The 19,686-nt window shown below is 39.7% G+C and overlaps 1 protein-coding gene across 3 annotated transcripts in view; it reads left to right on the plus strand.

Moving 5' to 3' along the window:
• Positions 1–110: 110 nt before the first annotated feature.
• Positions 111–19,686, plus strand: part of Vps37a (VPS37A subunit of ESCRT-I) — a 40,659-nt gene continuing 21,083 nt past the window's right edge. Inside the window, exons 1-4 of one of the 3 annotated variants that reach the window (XM_052752077.1) lie at positions 111–442; positions 16,264–16,338; positions 17,935–18,049; positions 18,791–18,891. In XM_052752077.1, coding sequence (XP_052608037.1) covers positions 318–442; positions 16,264–16,338; positions 17,935–18,049; positions 18,791–18,891 — 416 coding nt within the window. In that variant the 5' untranslated portion in view covers positions 111–317. The remainder of the gene's footprint in view (positions 443–16,263; positions 16,339–17,934; positions 18,050–18,790; positions 18,892–19,686) is intronic. The other 2 variants (XM_052752076.1, XM_052752075.1) reach the window with 2 other exon arrangements.

Raw genomic sequence — 19,686 nt, forward strand, 5'->3', positions numbered from 1 at the left:
CGGGCCCCGGGGAAGCTCCGGGCGAGCGGCGGGCCTCGCTCACTGACGGGCTGCGGTTGGACGCGAGCGGACCGGAGGGCCCCGTCCACTTAGGCGAGTTGGCCTTTTTTTTTTTTTTTTCCCCCCGGCCGCTCGCAGTTGGGAACTCGTCCCGCCGGAGCCAGGGACTCGCGAGCGCGGCGTGTAGGAAGGAGAAGGCGCGGCCCCCAGCGTGCGTGCCGCACGGCCGGCCGTGCTCGGTCGCCGGGGAAAGGCTAGGCTGAGCGAGGAGGAGCAGGCCTGAACCTTCTAGGGCCTCGGGCCGGGACCCGAGGAGGATGAGCTGGCTCTTTCCCCTGGCCAAGAGCGCGTCCTCCTCCGCCGCCGGGTCCCCCGCCGGCCTCACCAGTCTCCAGCAGCAGAAGCAGCGGCTGATCGAGTCGCTCCGGAACTCCCATGCCAGGTGACTGGTGGCTTTGACCCCGGGGGGGGGGGGGGGGGGGGGGGAGACACAAGTAGGGCGGGCGGGAGGGCTGCCTGCAAACACCGGTGCGGCGCCGCAGGCCGCTCCGCCAGCTGCCTCCTGTTGATAGTCCTGCCTGGGGGTTCCCCCGAGTGTGTCCCTCGTGCCCCCACCACGGCTCAGCTCGTCTCCTGACTTGCTCATCTCTAACTGACACAATGCAATCATCTCTCTTGATCTGTGTTTAGTGTGCCTCGCTCTCACGCTAATATTTCCTTTGATTCACCGAATTGTAGCATTGCTTTGGAATTGTTAACATGCTAACCCTTGGCTAGAGACAGTTGGGAAGGATAATCCCCAAGTTTCACAAAGTGAAAAAAAATCAAACTGTTGCAACACCAAAGGAAAGGGAAACCAGTGTTTTGATCAGTTAACTCTGTCGTGGTGGTGATAATCCTTTTGAGTTTGTAATTAAAACTCACCCTGTTCTAATAACCTCTGTCTTGGAACTGTTAAGAGTCTTGTTCACCTCTCATTTTCTTGACTTGGGCTCCACATTTAGTAATTGACATACATTGCCTGGATTAGTCGTTGTCTTTTGAGTTTGTCTATTTTATGGTAGTCAGACTAGAAATACAGGAATTCGGGTTATTTCGACTTTTTTTTTTTTCCTGTAAAATCGTTCGCTGCAGCCTTTTCTGTTAGATATTTGTCCATGGCCGCTAAGGGTTTTCAAATATCAGAATTACCTTATGATATATGAGTTTTACAATTAACAGGTCCACAGCTTATTTTATGTATAGAGGCCCACGTGGTTAATTAAACTCTAGCCTTTCAAAAACCTTGTCACATTATACACATTGTAATATGTAATATGATTTTTAATGCGTTATATAATATATAGATACACATCCATGAGATAATAACATTGAGTTATTGAACACACCATCAGGGGTTATTTTTATGTTTACACATCAGTTTTTTTTTTTCCCAAGCAAGTAAATTATAATCTCCAGTCATTTTAAACTTCCTCTGTAGACCAGGCTGTCCTTGAACTCAGATCTGCCTGCCTTAGCTTCCCAAGTGCTGGGATTAAAGGTGTGTGCCACCATACAGAGTGCCTTTCTTCCTGTTCTCATCTCTATCTCTGTGTAGCATTCCTTCTACCCTGTTACAAGGACAGAACTCTCTAGGGAGAGTATTTTCTAAGAAAGGAGTGGCCTTTCCAGTTAGGGTTTCTTTTATCATCCTTGGGGAAAAGGAAATTTTGTTTCTGTGACTACTTTGAGAGGAAAAGATGGGATAAGAGGTAAGAAAACAGAAGGAGACTGCCTCTGGAAGCCTTCAAGTCTTCCTTAGTTCAAGGTACTCAGCACGCTCAAGTGTCAATTTCTGACATTTCAGTCTTTCTCTGAATGTTTTGTTTTTGTTAACCTTCAAGAGCTACACTTTCAAGGTATTATAAAATAAGCTGACTACCTTTTAAGAAACATGACAAGGGTTTTCCCCATAGAATGCCACCTTGGAAAACTGTAGAATGTTAGTGCTACTATTGCAGAAATACTGGTGGAATCATTTGTTAGCCTTTATTCTTTCCTGTTCATAAGGCTGGTGATTTTTGGTGGTTGGAAGTTGAGGTAGAGCTTTTGAGACACTAGAACTCTTATTGCTAAGGCTAGTAAATGAGGAAAGTGATCTGAAGTTTGTACTTTGGTCCCAAATAGAAGTAATAAAACAGTAATTGTTCATTGAAGGAGTTCTGGAGTTGGTTTAAGAGGATCAGTCAGTATCCTGAAATGCATGCACAAATTATTTTGTGCACTAATCTTTGAACTAGAAAATTTGGACATAGGACATTATCTACACATCTTTTAAGTTCTTGAGATTCTTATTTAATTGAAATATTTCAAACTTGCAAATTAGATATGAATAATTCTAAACAAGATTTAAGAATCTTGTAAACACTTTAACAAATTCTTAACTTCTCTAAAATGTTAGGTGAATTTTATGGCTATTTTCTGTTATCAGTGTTGCCTGGCAGGAACAAGTGTGGAACTGTCATAGAAGACAAAGTGTCTAACCAAAGCACAGTGAATGTTATGAAAATGAAAAGTGGAAGTTATGTAGAACTAATCTTCTAAATAGCAGTAATCACACTATTCAGTCTACCACTAAAACTTAGAAGTTCATATGTAGGAAAACAAATTCTTCAGAAGTTTACTTCAGAAGACACTTGCTTTCCTGTCCAGGTCTATGTCCTCTGAATTCTTTAAAGAACACCTGTTTTTGTTCTGTTTTATAATCCGTAGGACACAGACTTAGTAGAGGTGATTTCAACCCAGGAGATGTAAATCAGTGATGATGGCCTCAACTCACACCCTCACCTCTTTGTCAGGAGGAAGACTCCTCCTCCTCCTCCTCTTCATCTCTTCTTTTCCTTTTTTTTGAACTCACAGGAGCCATCTGCTTCTGCTTCCACAGTGCTGGATTAAGGCTTAAGGTGCACATCACCGTGCCAGAAGTAGGCCTCTTGACTTCCATCTTGGTAAATAGAAGTTGGAGGGAAAGTCCAGGTTTTCTCAATAATATAAAGAGCTGTCTGGGAAGAAAAACAAAGGGGAGGGAAAAGCGCTTCTTGTGTTTTAGATATTATTGTGTTCATTTGGGTCATGATTGACGGCTGACAGTGGGGTACAACAGAAGGACATTTTCCTGCCTGCTAAATTAATGAACTCTGGAGTGAGGCTCCTTTCCTCTGTGATACTTAGTGTTTAAGTCTTAAGCGTTAAGATGAATGGTTCCTCACTCGTGAAGTGACTTTCCCCTGCTTTTCAGTAACTTATGTTTGTGATTATTCTCACTAACCCAGCTAATGCTTAGTTTCCAGAAGTGAGGCTGTTTAATAGAATTTCTCTGTGCTGCACCCCAGTTAGAAAATACTACAGATGGATAACAGTGACTGTTCTAACCAGATCTCTCTTTTCTTAGTAACTAATGTTAGTTAACCTCTTTATTAATTTCTTTATCTCTGAAACAACCTAGAGCTCTGTTTCGAGTGGTAATTATTATTTACAATTAACTATGTAAATCCAAAGTTATACAAGTAATAAGCCATCTTTATTACCTTTACCTGGATCTCCCAGGTAAAAGGCTTCTGAATTCATTTTAATAATAATTATATAGTAATGGAGTGATGTTTTATTTGCATATTCAACAAGAGTCTTAAGTTGGTTGTGATGACATACATCAGAATTGTGTGTTTCTTTTGTATTGTTGTACAGCTAATAGACTCCCTACAAAAGAATCTTTGAGCTAAGAAGTTAGGAGATACAGATAGGTCATTAACTGCCCATACAAGCTTGGGTGACCTGTCATCTTTATATGCCTTATGGCCATGCAACTGAAAGAATTGACTGCCTGATCTCTTTCTGCTCCGCTCAACCAAGAAAGTCAGTTGATTTCCAGCTCCTCAGTGTAATGACATTCTTAAAGGCAGAATACAGTGAATATAAGCATTGTAGACCTGTATGAGGAGCACAAAGGAATAGAAGCTTTGTAATGAAACTGTCCTGGATTCCAGTTCTGGTTCTAATACATGCTAGCTGCACAATCTCTTGATAAAACTTTCAGTTCTTCCAATTTCCCATTTTCTGCCTGTAAAGCTAAGAATTATGATTCTTATGTGAAATCTGGGAGATGGGCAGGTGCTGGAGAGATTTAGGAGATGGAAGCCAGAGCCTTGAGCATGGGAAGCAAGTGCTCTACCACTGAGTTACATCCCTAGCTCTCTCTCTCATGGGTGTTTTGATATTTGAATAATAGAAACATTAACTGGCTCATAGTAGGCATATAACAAAGTACACTCCTTTTTGTACTCTCTCAGTATGCCTAAAACCATTGCTTCTTAATCTAGAGCAGTGGTTCTCAAGCTTCCTAATGCTGCAACTCTTTAATACAGTTCTTCATGTTGTGGTGTCCCCCAACTGTAAAATTTTTTTCATTGCTACTTCATAACTAATTTTGCTACTGTGATGAATTGTATTTTGGGGAAAGAGAGGTTTGCCAAAGGGGTCGTGACCCAGAAGTTGATAACTGCTGATCTCAATGCTTCTGTCCAACTTAATGTTTATCCATCTTTCACAACCCTACCTGTAACTCACTTGTCTTTGGCAGGCCTCCATTTGACTGTCCGTGTAGAAAACAAGTCTGTTCAGGAGAGTTAGCTAACTCACAAGTGAAGTGTCCTATTTAGAAGGGTTTAGTAAAGTCCAGGGATGCTACAGAATCTGCAGTATTGTTTAACAAACAGTAAATATTCTGTAAATGGCCATTGATATTTTATTCTTGCTCTTAAAAATAATAGTGTCTGTGTAGGTCAGCCTTTCATCACTGAGAAAGCACCTGAGATAAACAGACCTATAAAGAGGAAAGGTGTGTAGGAGGTAGCTCAGTTGATAATGGACTTGAGTTCAATCCCTGGGACTCCTATAAAAAGGCTGGGCACAGTGATTCCTACATATAATCCCAGTGTTAGGGATGTGAGGTCAGGAGGATCCCTGTGCTTCACTGGCTAGTCAGCTTAGCCTCTTCAGGAAGCTCTTTGGAGAGAGGCCCTGTCTCAGAAAACAAGGTATACTGCTATCCTGAGGAACAATATCAGAGGTTCACTTTCATATACAGGTACATACTGTGTACCCAAACACCACAAAAAGAGGAAAGACTGATTTGATTTCACAAATTCAGAGGCTTAAGCAGTGGTTGGCACTCTTGCTGAGCTTTTCAGCCTATGGCTAGGCAATACATCATGGTAGTAGTGCATGGCAGAGGAAATTACTTCTGCTATGACAGCTAGGCGGCAGAGAGAGATGAGAGAGCCCAAATATCTCCTTCAAGTGCATGCTTGGTTACCCAGCTTCCTTCTGTTAGGCCCTCCTCCTAAAGGTTCTCTTACCTCCCAAGTAGTACCACAAGCTATGATCCAAGCTTTCAGCTCATGGACCTTTGGCAAACACAAGATATAAACCGGTAGCAAAATTATAGCAGAGTCTTTAAAACATCCTTTAGTACTCTGTTTTGCTACCATTCCATGGATCACAGAGTTCTTTTTGATTATTCAAACCTTTACGCTTCCCTGAGAGTAAGCCTTTGAGTAGTTCTTGACTCAGAGCTGTAAGCTGTGTTCTTTGTTCATAGTGTAAGGCTTTCACCCTTCAACTCTCTGGGTCAAGTCTTTCTGTAGGTTTTACTCAGTTCATAAGACTCACAAACATGAACCCTAACAAACTTGTAATGAGGGGATATGTATATTGTCTTTTGAACTTCCTGTTATTTTTATTAAAGAGTTCATATTCAGTGTTTAAAGTTGGAGATTTATGTTAAAATACCCAAATCTCCAATTTTCTTTTAATAGACTTTATTTTTTTAGAGCAGCATAATTAAACATAAGGCCGACCCCATCCCCTTCATGATTCCTCTAACATTTCTTTTTAAAATAGGAAATTTGGAAAGACCTGGCAGTAATTTCTGTATAGCCACATTTGCTTCAAGCTAGAGTACCTGTCATCTGTGCTGGGAGGCCACTTTCCAGTTCACCATCCTCTGTTGTACAACAACTGTATATTCACATGCATTACCTAGCTACTGTAGGCTTTTGAGATTAACTTGTTGCAGTAAAAAGTTCTATGGGACGGATGAGGCGATGAGGCAGTGTAGGTCAGAAGCCTTGCTGCATAAGCATGAGGACTCTTGTTCAGACTTTAGCACCCACTTCTAAAAAAGCACGTGTTGTCACATGTGTGCCTATAACCATAGGAGGCAGAGGCAGGAGACTCCCTGGGGTTTTCTGGCCAGCAGTCTATCTCCAGATGCAGTAAGAAAGCCTGTCTCAAGGGAGAGTATTAGAGCAGGATGCCCCAAATCCTCCTCTGGCCTCTACCTACACACCTGCGCATATACATATAACACACACATACGCGCGCACACAGACACACACACAGACACACACACGCCTATAAGAATCTGCTGTGCCTTGGTCTGTTGAAACTAGAGAATTCTACAAAATGCAGTATTTTGGCTCCATAAATGGTCTTTGAGTTATGCAGTAGTAAACTAAGATTATGTGTGTTGAACAATCCCATAATTAAGTTTGATCCATTGAGTGCGTAGTCTATAAGAAGGAATTAAAAGCTATAATTGTAGAGCATATGGTGTAATAAAGCATGTTATGATTTAAAAAAAATACTTTGTGAATAGATTCTAACAACTCAAGTTGTTAAAGAAATTAACCTCATTTAAAAAGTAAGTCCAAGTGCTCTTCACCAGGACAGTCAGAGGTTTCCGTCTCTGACTAGTTCGTCCTGTTGTGTGGCCTGTGGTGAGGCAGCACATCATGGCACAACATGTCACGACATGTTGCACAACTCTTCACTGGACAGCAAGGTTAAAATAAGAGGTTGGCTCTCTAATCCTCTTTAAGGGGCGTGCTTCTCGGAACGTAAATCCCTCACTTACTGGGCCTCCTTGTAAGTGTCACTCCTTTCCGGCAGTACCAGCGTCAGACCAAGCCTTTGTCACATAGGCCTCTGGAGAACATTTTAGGCCCAAACTGTAGCAGGTGCCCTGTTTTATTTTACATCTGAAGCTTTTTCAAGAGTATGTTTCCGGATTCTCTATTCCCAGTTGCTAAGTCTCAGTTAACTTTTAAATGTACTTTGGATGATGTTTTCCCCCTCTGTTCTCCTCCAGGTTTCTTCTGTGTTTTTACAGTTCTTCCCATATTCTTGGCCATTATCCTGTCTGTCCTTTAGAACACTGCTGAGAAGATAGGAAATAAGTGCTACATGTCACACGGCTCTTGAAAACAAACAAAAGCAAGCAGTTTACATTAGAATTTCTTACATCAGTGTTCTCCAACAGACTGCTTTAGGCTGAAGTATTTTCCAAATAGCACACACCATTTATTTGAGCTATTTATTTTAAATTTTCAGTTTCTTGGTTTTTCATTTTCATATCAACTACATATATATGCAGATACATGTATGTGCTTATTGATTTGTTCTTCTGAAGATATTAATCATGCAAATTTGAAGTCTCTTATTTGCTATTTTCTTGAGGGTTTTTCTTTTTCTTTTTTTTTTCTGTTTGTTGAGTTGGGTGCCTGCCTTCTAATAGTTTTATTTATTTTTGAAAGTTTTTTGATGTTCTTATTTCTGTTTTTGTGACTTGTTTCTGTGTTTGTGGTTACTTTATCTGTGTTCTATAACTTGCCTATGGTAATGAAAGGAAAAGAATACCTAGTTCTATACAAGGCAAGAGTCAGTAACTTCCTACAGAGCTGCCATTTTAAATTTTCAGTTTCTTGAAGTCTATCTCACCATGTTAATTCTCAATGCAGTTATCTGTTGTTTACATTGGATCAAGCTGGAAGAAGAGAAAGGACCTTCCCTCTCCCTGCACAGTCCTGTTTTGCATTGGCTGGTTCTAGGGCTTCGAGGACCCTTACACTGCTCTTTACTTTGCATTGGTCATGTGTTTGGGGATGAAGGTACTTTCTGTTTCTGTCCTTTCAACTGAATCTCATCTCTTATCCTTTAAAAGAGTCTCACTGTGAAGCCATCTGGCCTGGGGCTCACTATTTAGACCAGGCTGGCCTTGACTGGTGATGCGCCTGCTTCTGAGTCTCCAGTGCTTAGATTACAGTTGCACATCACCGCCTGCCTTTCATCTTCTATCTTTCAGGCGTCCTCAGATTTTCTTGTCTGCTTATGGTAGTATTTGCTTTTCAGTGCTGTTACTGATTTACTTTTTAGAAATCTTTTGGTGTGTTTTAGAGATTTAGTTAAGAAAGGAAATTTGTGTGAGTCCTTTGAGAGGTTTACCTATGAATGATGATCTGAATTACCCAGTACTGTGGGAATATACATGGCATTTTCATCTTGAAGCTATGTGCTCCTTCAGAGACATAGCCATTTCAGTATTCCCAGTTTCTTGAAAATTGCTAGGTGCATAGTATCTGTAGATGAACTGCTAAACAGTCTTATTAATAAAAAACCTGGAGCCAGATATTGGGGTTAAAACCTGAGAGATCAGAGTATTGAATAGGAAAAGCCATGCCAACCTCACCTTACAGACGTCTCAGTCTCCAAAGAGACCTACATCCTATATACCCACGCCTATATGCTTTTTCTTCTGCCATCTCATTTCCTCTCTTCACCCAGCTACATCACTTCCTGTCTGTCTGTACAGACCTCCAGACATCTATGGTTAGTGCTGGGATTAAAGGCGAGTGTCACCATGCCTGGCTCTGTTCCCAGTGTGGCCTTGAACTCACAGAGATAAAAGGCATGTGATACCTTTGCCTGACTTCTATGTTTAATATAGTGGCTGGCTTCTTCCTCTGATCCTCAGATAAACTTTATTAGGGTGCACAATGTTAGGGGAACATAATATATTACCACAAGTATCTGTTCAGTTTTACTGTGTTTGGGGAAATCCTTGTTAACATATATAAGTAGAAACCAAACAATAAAGATGGTTTATTTTTTAAAGGTAACTTTTAACCATAACTAATATGAGTTTTGGATTTAAATTTTGGGTACTACCAAAAATGTGAGGCCAATTAATTAATTCTATATTCTGATTAACAGAAGTTTGAAATTTTTAGATTTTTGTGTATGAGTGTTTTGCCTGCACGCATGTAAGTGCATCGTGTGTGTGCATGGTGCTCAAGGTGAGAAGAAGGCACTGGCTCTTCTGGATCTGGAGTTACAGATAGCTGTGAGCTGCCATGTGGGTGCTGGGAACTGAACTTGGGTCCTCTACAGGAGGAAGAAGTGCTCTTAACTGTTAAACCATCTCTCCCATCTCTCTTTATAGTCTAGATCAGCAATTCTCAAGTTGTGGGTCACAATCCCTTTGGGACTGAACGACCCTTTCACAGAGGATGCATACCAGATATTTACATTATGATTCATAACAGTAGCAAAATTACAGTTAGGAAGTAGCAATGAAAATAATTTATGGTTGGGGGTCACTGCAACATAAGGAACTGTATTAAAGAGTTGAGGCATTAGGAAGGTTGAGAACCACTGTTCAAGATTTATATAGCTTCAAAGATTCAGAAACACTGAAGTAAAACTTTAATAGTAGGACGCTGTCCAATAAATGCAAGACCCTGGGTTTGATCCCCAGCACATTATACCTAGTATGACTGTCATTCTGAAGGTAGTTATGAGAATGCGGCTGAGCGGTGGTGGCGCACGCCTTTAATCCCAGCACTCAGGAGGCAGAGCCAGGTGGATCTCTGTGAGTTTAAGGCCAGCCTGGTCTACAGAGTGAGTTCCAGGAAAGGCGCAAAGCTACACAGAGAAACCCTGTCTCGAAAAACCAAAAAAAAAAAAAAAAAAAAAAGATAATGCTTATTATAGCATGATTTATATTAAAATTAAAAAATATAAATGGCCAATAGGATAAATTATCATATATTAGAATATTATGCAGCCATTAAAATAATAAAGTAACATTTCCACTAATGTGAATTTAGATTATCACAATAAATTATTGAGTGAGGAAAAGTAAGTTATAAAAATTGTACAGTGTAATTATAGTTTTGTCATAAAGAAGGATGTAAACAAAGAAGATATTAAAGGGTTATAGTAGTAATTGCCTTAGTGATAAGGTCCTAAGTTGCTAATATAATCTCTTAACTGAATTTTTCCATTGAGAATAGAATTATTAGAATAGCAAATGTGAGCCAAGAGTGGTGGTGTATATCTTTAATCCCAGCAGTTGGGAAGCAGAGGCAGGGTAGATCTCTGTGAGTTCAAGGCCAGCTTGGTCTTGTTTAATTAAGTAGAGTAATTAGATATCTACCTGTTGTTTTATAAAATGCATCTAGGAATACGCATTACTATTTGTCTTGATTAACAAGTTATGTTTGGGTCTCATTAATAAGTATCACTTTCTGTTATGGTCCATACCTTGTTATGAAGGCAGTTTTTCAAAAATTCTAATAAATGATTAGATTGAATAGTGGGAGAAATGATTCCTCAATTGGAAATTTTTTTGCCTCATTTCCACCTTTTACTTTTCTCCTCCTGGCCCTTCCCATGTCCCTACCTTTCACTCTCTCAATTGTCACATAATATGCACATATTTGCGCATAAATATGTGAATACAACCTATGAGTCCATTTTGTGTGTGTGCATAAGACTGATTTCAGGGTTGACCACTTGCTTTGGGGTAACCAGTTAAGGAGCTCATCCCTGGCGAAGACTAATTCTCCTGATCTCAGTGGTCCTTAAATATAGTTGCCTATATTTCTTTGTCTAGACGTGGGACCCTGTGAGTTCCCCTTCCTACATTAGCAAGTCTGTTGTTATTTGTTTTTGCTCTTTTGAGGGGCCTGCCACCCAGCTCCCAAGTAAATTTGCACATGGAGGCTTATTTTTACTTCTGAATGCCTGGCCTTAGCTTGACTTAGTTTCTTGCCAGCTTTTCTTAACTTTAACTTATCCCATCTTCCTTTTGCCTCTGGGCGTTTCCCGTTCTCTTACTTCTGTAAATCTTTCTCTTACTCCCTGGCTCGCTGTGTGGGTGGCTGGCCCCTAGAGTCCTCCTCCTCCTCTGGCTCTTAGATCTTAGATCCCTCCTCCCAGATTTCTCCTTCTGTGTAGACTCTCTGCCTGCCAGTCCCGCCTATCCTCTCTCCTGCCTTGCTATTGGCCATTCAGTTCTTTATTAGACCATCAGGTGTTTTACACAGGCACAGTAACACAGCTTCACAGAGTTAAACAAATGCAGCATAAACAAAAGTAACACCTTAAAATAATATTCTACTATGCATATCTACTCATGTTGTCCTTGTTAAACCTCTTGTCACACCATTTATGAGTGAAGCTTTTCTGTCATTTCTAGGAGACATAAGCTAACAGCAGATTTTCTGCTTCTCTGGCTCTTACAGTCTCCCTGCTTCCACTTCTGAGACATCCCCTGAGCCTGAGGTGCAGGAGTAGTGTTGTAGATGTCTCCATTTGGGCAGGGTACCCAATGATCATTTGTTCCCTGCATTTTGACCAGTATGGTCAAATTTCTCTAACAGTCTTTGTGTAAAGAGACGCTTCTTTGATGAGACGTGAGAGCTACACTTAAGTGTGGGTATAAAGGTAAGTACTTACTGTGCCATTAGGAATGATCCTGGTTTAGTAAAGTAGAGGTCGTGGCATCACTAACCCCAGGGGGTTGCCAGGTTTCCAGTACCAGGCCTAATTTCCCTTGTGTTGAGCAGCCCTTAGGTCTAATTGGACAGCTGTAATTTAGTGCCAAGATATGAATGCCACGATTGCACCCTTATGGATATTTTGCTATGCCAGTCATTATTTCGTGGTTCATAAGTGTCACAGCTGGGCAGGACTATTGATTGTTTCCCTTCCTTGGCAGCTTGTGTTTTAATATGTTTCCTATGATTTTTTTAAAATAAAAACTCAGTGACTGAAAATCTTAGTGAGTTAAAATTTTATTACCACAAATCTGAGAAGGTACAACTTAGGTAAATTTTCTAAATGCTTTTAAAAAAATAACACTTAACACATTGAACAGTTATTTACCTTGTAATCTCCTGAAACCTTTACATACATGATCTTGCTTAATGCGACATCACAAGGCAGATGGATGCTTTTAATATAACCATCTCTCATTAGGGAAAAAAGGTTCAGGAACTTGTATTTGATCTAATTCCAAGTGTTTTCATCACTGTTCTATTGCTGTGAAGAGACACTTATGACCAAGTCTTACTAAAGAAATGTTTAATTAGAGGCTTGCTTACAGTTTCAGAGTTTAGTCCAGTTATCATCATGGCAGCATGCATTGTGTTGGAGCAGTAGCTGAAAGCTACATCCTGATCCACAGGCCAAGTGAGAAAACAGGGCCTAGCATGGACTTTTGAAACCTCAGATCCTACCCACAGTGGCACACTTTCTCCAACAAGGCCATACCTGCTCAAATAATACTACACTTCCTAGTCCTTCTCAAAGAGTTCTAGTCTTGATAACTAAGCATTCAGATATATGAACCTGTAGGGGTCATTCTTACTCACACCACCACAGCAAATAAAATGGTGTATGTGGGATTTGATTTTAGGAGTCTGTCTTTAATAAGCCTTGCTTTCAGTCACTAAGATGCTCTACTTGACTTGAACTGATAGAAGATTCTTTCACTATTCATTCCTTGTGCAGTGACATCTTGGTAATGTAGAGGAATAAAGAAAGTTTGGACTTTGTTTTAATGCCACTTAATTATGAGGCATTCATATAGAAGAGGAGGGCATCAGCCTAAACCCAGTTCCCAAAGAGAAGCTGTCATAAAAATCATGTCAATCCTGATTATCTGTTTGAATCTAGCTTAGCTACTTCTTTCTTCTTATTTTAATATTGAGAGTTCTATACAGTGTGTTCTGTTCTATACAGTTTATTTCCTCCATACATCCAGGTCCACTCCCCTTTTCTACCCACTCAACTTTGTGCTCTCCTTTTTTATTTTATTTTTCCCATCAAATCCAATTTGCGCTAGCTATATATTCTTGGCTGTGTGGCCTTCCACCAAAGCAGGGTTGAACAAGAGGCGATGCTCTTAAAGAAAACTAACTCTCCCTCTTCCAGCAGCTATCATTGGCAGTAGTTCCTCAGCCAGGGGTGGGACTTGGTGTCCACCTCCCCTCTTCATGCTAGTATTTGGTCTGACTTCAACTTTGATGTGCTTTGTGTATGTTGGCATAATTACTGTGAGTTCATATGTATAGCTACCTTTTTGTGTCTGGAGGGTATTGCTTCCGTGTATTTATTTATCAACCACCTCTGACTCTTACAGTCTTTTTTACCACTCTTTCACAATGATCCCTGAGCCTTGGAAGGAGAGGATTTGATATAGACGTCCCATTTAGGGCTGAGCATTCCTTAGTCTCTTATTCTCTGTACCTCGGTCTGTTGTATTGCAAATAGAAGCTTTTCTGATGAAGTCTGAGAGATGCGTTAATCTGTGCAAAGAACACTAAGTCACTAGGAGTCAGCTTCCTTCTGTGTTATTTAGCTGTTCTCCCTAGACCTGTGACCTGCTTGGCTGCAGATTCTTGGCCCTGTCATGGTGCTGGGTGTGGGTATCATGTTGTGCAGAGGGCTGTAAATACCATCAGAAAGTGGTGAGTTCTTCCATTGTGTTTGTGCCACTAGTGCATCAGGGCACAAGCCTTGCCAGCCTGTCATTTTAGCATACAGGGTTCCCAGGTGGGTGAGGTTGATGATTGCTTTTCTCCTCCAACCATAATTTAATGGTAAGACCCAATCAGCCTGGACCAGCAGGCTGTTCTTCAGTGGTAGGTCCTTGAAGGGTGGCCCTGGGATGAAAAAAATAAAGAAGACAGGAAAGTTGGGGTCAGGAGGTCTTGCATAAGCTGATGCCTTATGCCAAGCAAGTTTATTAAGAAGTATAGCATCTTACGTACAGTCTGCAGGGGGAAGAATGGGACAGAGTCCGCAGAAAGCTATTATACAGTGGGATGAGGTCATCAGGAAGCTAATCCAGCAATGTTGTTCAAAAGAAACTCAGGATATCTCAAGCGTGTCACAGACTAGCCCCTTTGGGGGAGGAATTAGGTTCCTAGGATCAGAAGTTGCTGCTCCCCCAAGGCCCTGGCCAAGCATATTACTGGTTTTAGACAAGGACCTACGTTCCTTCTCCATATATCAGGGCATCAGGAAAAGCATTGCATCACCCTGGCTCCCAGTCCTTATTGCTGAAGTCACTATATACTTGAGTCATAGAATAAGGAAAACTCAAGCTGATTCTGACCTGGAAGCTTCATCCCTTATGGTTAGCTTTCATACTGATGGAAGGTGCTACACATGCTACTGAAAGAAAAGTCAAAAGAAGAAAATTTCTTAGCTATTTCTTGTCAGTGACAGCCTCATTCCATAGGATATTAGAAGGAAAAGCTTATTTATGTCTAGGATTCTCCATAGCTCCATCCCAACTGTGGTGGTTTGAATGAGAATGGCTTCCATAGGCTCATATATGTGCATGCTTGGTCCCCAGTTGGTGGAACTGTTTTGGAAGAATTAGGAGGTGTGGCCTTTTTGTAGGAAGGGTGTCACTGGAGGAGGACTTTGAGGTTTCAAAGGCACATGCCAAGCTCAGTCTCTCTCTCTACCTCCTGCCTGTGAGTCAGATGTAAGCTCTCTCTCAGCTAAGGCTAATGCCTGCCTGCTGCTGTACTTCCCACCATGATGGCCAAGGGCTAGACCACTGAAACTATGAACAAGACCCCATGTAAGTGTTTTTTTGTAAATTGACTTGGCCCTGCTGGTGTTTCACAGCAATAGCAAAGTATCTGAGACACCAACACGTAGGAACCTTTAAAGTGCACAAGATTTACATATTTGAGAGGCTAGGTTTTTATTAAAGGCCAGAAAATAAAGCAGTCCAAAAAATGAAGAAAATAAATAAGCTTTGTAAGAGCTGTTTGTTTGAAATAACTAAAAGAACAGGAAGTAAGTCATTATGCATTTGCTTGGCCTTTCAAAGACTCATAACTAAATGTCCTCTACTGAATCAACTAATGAATACTACTTTGTGTGTTTCCCCTTAGAACCTATGAATGTTAACAATTCAAGTGAGCTCCCAAAAGTTCCACATTTCTTATGTTTTAGTTGTGAATATGACTACAGTCAATAAGATAAACTGCTTGTAGGATGTCCAGTGATAAGGGCTTTATATTGGGAACTCTGCTCTGATAGCATTATTCAAGACTCTCAAAGTAGTAGCTCAAACAAGATAAAAGCTTATTTTGCTGTCACATAAAAGAAACTTAAGCCAGGCATGGTGACACTTGTCCTTAATCCCAGTACTTGGTAGGCAGAGGCAGATGGACTTCTGTGATAAGACCAGCCTGGGCTACAATGGGAGTTCCAGGTCAGTCAAGGCTACATACAGTAAGACTTGTCTCAAAGAAAACAAAACAAACAAGCAAACAAAAACCGAGAGTCTGGCAATTTCATGCTTATCAAGGACCCCAGCTAGTTGTTTCATTGCTGTGTAGTGCCTTGCCACCCATTCATAGGGAGCCTCAAAGTGACTGTTCCTGTGCAAGCCTGGCATCCAGACAGGAAGTAGGAAGAAGACAAGAAAGGCAATTCCACTGTAAGCTGCTTCCCTGGAAATCCACCCCCTACTAACTATATTTTTATTAGCTAGGACATAAAGTCTTTATCAACAGCTACTTACAAGAAAGAGTAAGGCTACAGACTGGCTACCAGAATACAAACAGGCTCCTTTGGGGAGAAGAGGAAAGGTGGAATGCAGCCAGGAGCCATTCGTTATCTTGCCACCCCAAGAGACACTCATCGGGACTTGTTGGTTTAAGCTCTTAAGACCCAGACATCCCCAGCTGTCTGCAAAGCTGGGTAGTGGCACAGTTACCAGAAATCAGATTCGTGTTGACCTATATTAACCAGAAGGCTTACAGTTGCTTCTACTAATGATAAATTGGATAGAATTATATTAAATCAATCTAAGATTAATCTGAGTTTTTCTTGTATGTTTTCCTCAGCATCCTTCCTTTACCCTTTGGGTATTTTAGAATATTATTGCCTACATATTTGGTAAGGCTTTCCAACTATGGTAATTTTCTCTCTAGATACAAGTTATATCAGCTCTCCAAATGCTGTGATTAAAATTAAAACATTTAGTAGGTTATAGCATTTAACATTTGGTTTTGATATTAGTAGTTTTATAGCATTGATCTCTTTTTGTCTTTTCTAAATTTTCTCTTACAGTATAGCTGAAATACAAAAAGATGTAGAATACAGATTGCCATTCACAGTAAACAACCTGACAATTAACATTAATATGTAAGTAGAATTCTATTTTTTTTGTGTATTAGGTTTTAATTTTTGCTTTATGTCTTAATAGCCTGACAGTACTAATGTGTGAATAGAATTGTAATCTATATTTCATGTAATAGGAACTAACTTTTGTTTTGAATCTTAGTTAATATCAGACAGATGCTCTTTAAATGAACTTATTTAAAGTAACTATAACATAAAATAGTGCTCAGTTCAGTGAAATAAAATCTTTATGGCTCATTGTTTAGCACATGGACATAGGAGGCCTTATTAAATACTACTTCTGGACAAATCTAAGGATAGATATATAGCTTTGGCAAGCACTAAAGCACATTAACTTGACAAATATGAGCTTTATGAATCTACCTGGTAGCAGCCTTACAAATTAGGATATATTACAGACTCATAAATAAAGAGCTGGGACACAAACTCATTGGTTGGTTCCAAAGGCCGCTGTTGCCTCTTCTACAAACTAATTTAAAAATTTTGAGCTATAAAAACAAACAAACAAACAAAAAGCCCTTTAGCTATATAAATGAATTCATTTTATTTCCTATCCAATGTCCAGGTAGACATAGGTAGGAGAGTCCAACAAAATCCAGTTTTTGATAATGCTGTCAAGAAGTACTTTCTTTAACCAATATATGAGCAGAAAAGCTTAAAGGGAAATTTTCTGAGTTTTCAAAACTTAGAAAACAGAGTTCTGGATTTAATAAACTTCTATTAAAATATTTTATAAACTAATCTTAATTTTGTAGTACTTAGAAAAGGTTAAATTTTGCTGGGTGGTAGTGGCGCACACCTTTAATTTCAGCACTCGGGAGGCAGAGGCAGTTGGATCTCTGTGAGTTGGAGGCCAGCCTGGTCTACAGAGCGAGATCCAGGACAGGCTCCAAAGCTACACAGAGAAATCCTGTCTCAAAAAGCCAAAAGAAAAAAAAAAAGTTAAATTTTTTACTTTTTTGATTTATGAGATTTTTATTCTTACTGGGAACCACATGATTTTCCTTCAGCATGAGGAGAGGTGTTAGCACAGCATTTAGGAATTAGATAAACAAAGGCCCAATGACAAGTGTGGTAGTTCAGTCTTAGTTACTTACCTTCTTATCCCCTTTCTCTTTAGTAGTGTACGCATGCTGTCATTCTAGGCAGGACTTCACAGGAGAAACACACAGGCACACACAGAGCCAGAGCTACCATACACTAAATAGCCAGGTGGGGTTTTTGCATGATTTTCTGGATACAAGTGTACAATCTAATTTTTAGCTGAGATTTTTATTCAGCAGGTTATATTATCTTTGAAATCAGTTAGTTGACATACTAAAAAGACTATTATGTAATACATGGAGCCCATATTCCACATTAAAAAGAATCTATTGTATTGAATTACTGTGTTATCTTAGTGCCAAAATGTAGCCTTTTATATATTTTCAGTGTGCTCAATATCTATGATAAAGTACTTGTTACTAAAGAATTAATCCATATAAGTCAATGTGAAAGTTTAATTTGCTTTTAAATAACTTTGTTTTAAGATTATGGTCACATGATGTATTTTTTTTCATTTGTTTGTGTTTTTGTGTGTGTATGTTATTCCTTTACTAGATTACTTCCGCCACAATTTCCTCAGGAAAAACCAGTGATTAGTGTTTATCCACCAATAAGACATCACTTAATGGATAATCAAGGACTATATGTCACCTCTCCATTAGTAAACAATGTATGTATATGCTATAGTTTATTTCAGAATAATCTAACACATTTATTACATTTTTATTATTCTAGAAATCTGAAGTGTACTGAAATTTTCATTTTGAAATTAGTAATCTTAACATTTCCTTAGACAATACTGTTTACTTAAGCCTATGACTTGAAAGTTTTGGATACGATGTGGTTGATTAATTGTGGCAAGTTGCAACTTAAATATACCCTTAGTATTTATTTACCTCTGAACAATCAAATTATTGTAAAGTGTGAAGTATGAGAATATTTAAGCTCCATTATTGAATAAATAGACTTTTAACCTGATTTTTGAATTACCAAATATTTACAGTATTGATTCTATAAGAAAGTGTTGTAAGTCATGGATTGTTAGTATGTTGACACAGTGCTCTTTGCTTTTCTGTTTATTTTTTCTTTATTTTTATTTTATGTGTATTAGTGTTGTGCCTACATGTAAGTGCACCACATGTGTGCAGCACCCACAGAGGTCAGAGCAGAGAGTCACATCACCCAGAACTGGAGTTAGAGAGGTTGTGAGCTGCATGTAGGTGCTAGGAACCGAACCTGGGTCCTCTGGAAGACGTGAAATGCTCTTACCCACTGAGCCATCACTCCAGTCCTCTTCTCTTTATCCTTGCCTGCAAACATTCGTTAAGGTTTCAAATGACATTTACTGCCATGAAATTTTGTCATCCTGTTTTGAGCGGGTTTGTATCATTATGTATTACTTTACTTTCAGTTTACCATGCACTCAGATCTTGGAAAAATTATTCAAAGTCTTTTGGATGAGTTCTGGAAGAATCCTCCAGTTTTAGCTCCTACTTCAACAGCATTTCCGTAGTAAGTATATTTATAGTATGTAACTTTAGCACATATTTTCATTTATCATAATTAAGATATAGTTTAAAGGAATTGATGTTCAAATCAAAGACAGCCTTCTGATTGCCACGTACTCACCTTCATGCCCATCAGGCCAAAGTTTGCAGAGGCTGCTGCGTATTTCTCTTGTAGCTGTTTATTCGCCCACCTTTGTGATAATAGACACGGTACTATTCTTGAATGTCATTTTGGCCATTACCTATAGACCTCTTACTATGGTAGATGAGGGTTTTACTGTCACAAAATTTCCCTTCTCCTCAGTGAAATTACATCATGATTTCTACATAAGTCTATTTGGTGTGTTTGTTACATGACTCTTAAGTAGTGGCCATTGCTGAGCCAAGTGTGTTTTTTATCCCATTTTTGTTCATGTCATACCGGGCAGGTAATCTCTGAGTTCTGTGTTTGGTTGTTTGGTTGTTTTTCCTCCCCTCCTTTCCTTGTTAGTTACACCCCATTTCTGTCACCCCGGTCTCATTCAGTAAGTTTCCTTTGTTGTCTTCTTGACATTTCCTTTGCTGTTTTCATATAGTGGATTATTTGCTTCTTAGCTTTTCTAAGTCTCTTTTTAAGGTTGTCTCCTAGTATCTTGGTTTACTATCTTCCTATATAATTTCCTGAGTAAAGCATTAGCATGAACAACAAATCATATTAGAACTTGTACTTAAAATAGTGAAGTGTGGGTGTGTGTCATAGGGGTATGAGACCTGAGCCTGTGGCCTTGCACTTGTCAAGCAGGGGCCACAGAGCGCCATC

Source organism: Peromyscus californicus, unplaced genomic scaffold, assembly GCF_007827085.1.
Source record: "Peromyscus californicus insignis strain IS unplaced genomic scaffold, ASM782708v3 Scaffold_23__1_contigs__length_62951481, whole genome shotgun sequence".
NCBI classification, from domain to species: domain Eukaryota; kingdom Metazoa; phylum Chordata; class Mammalia; order Rodentia; family Cricetidae; genus Peromyscus; species Peromyscus californicus.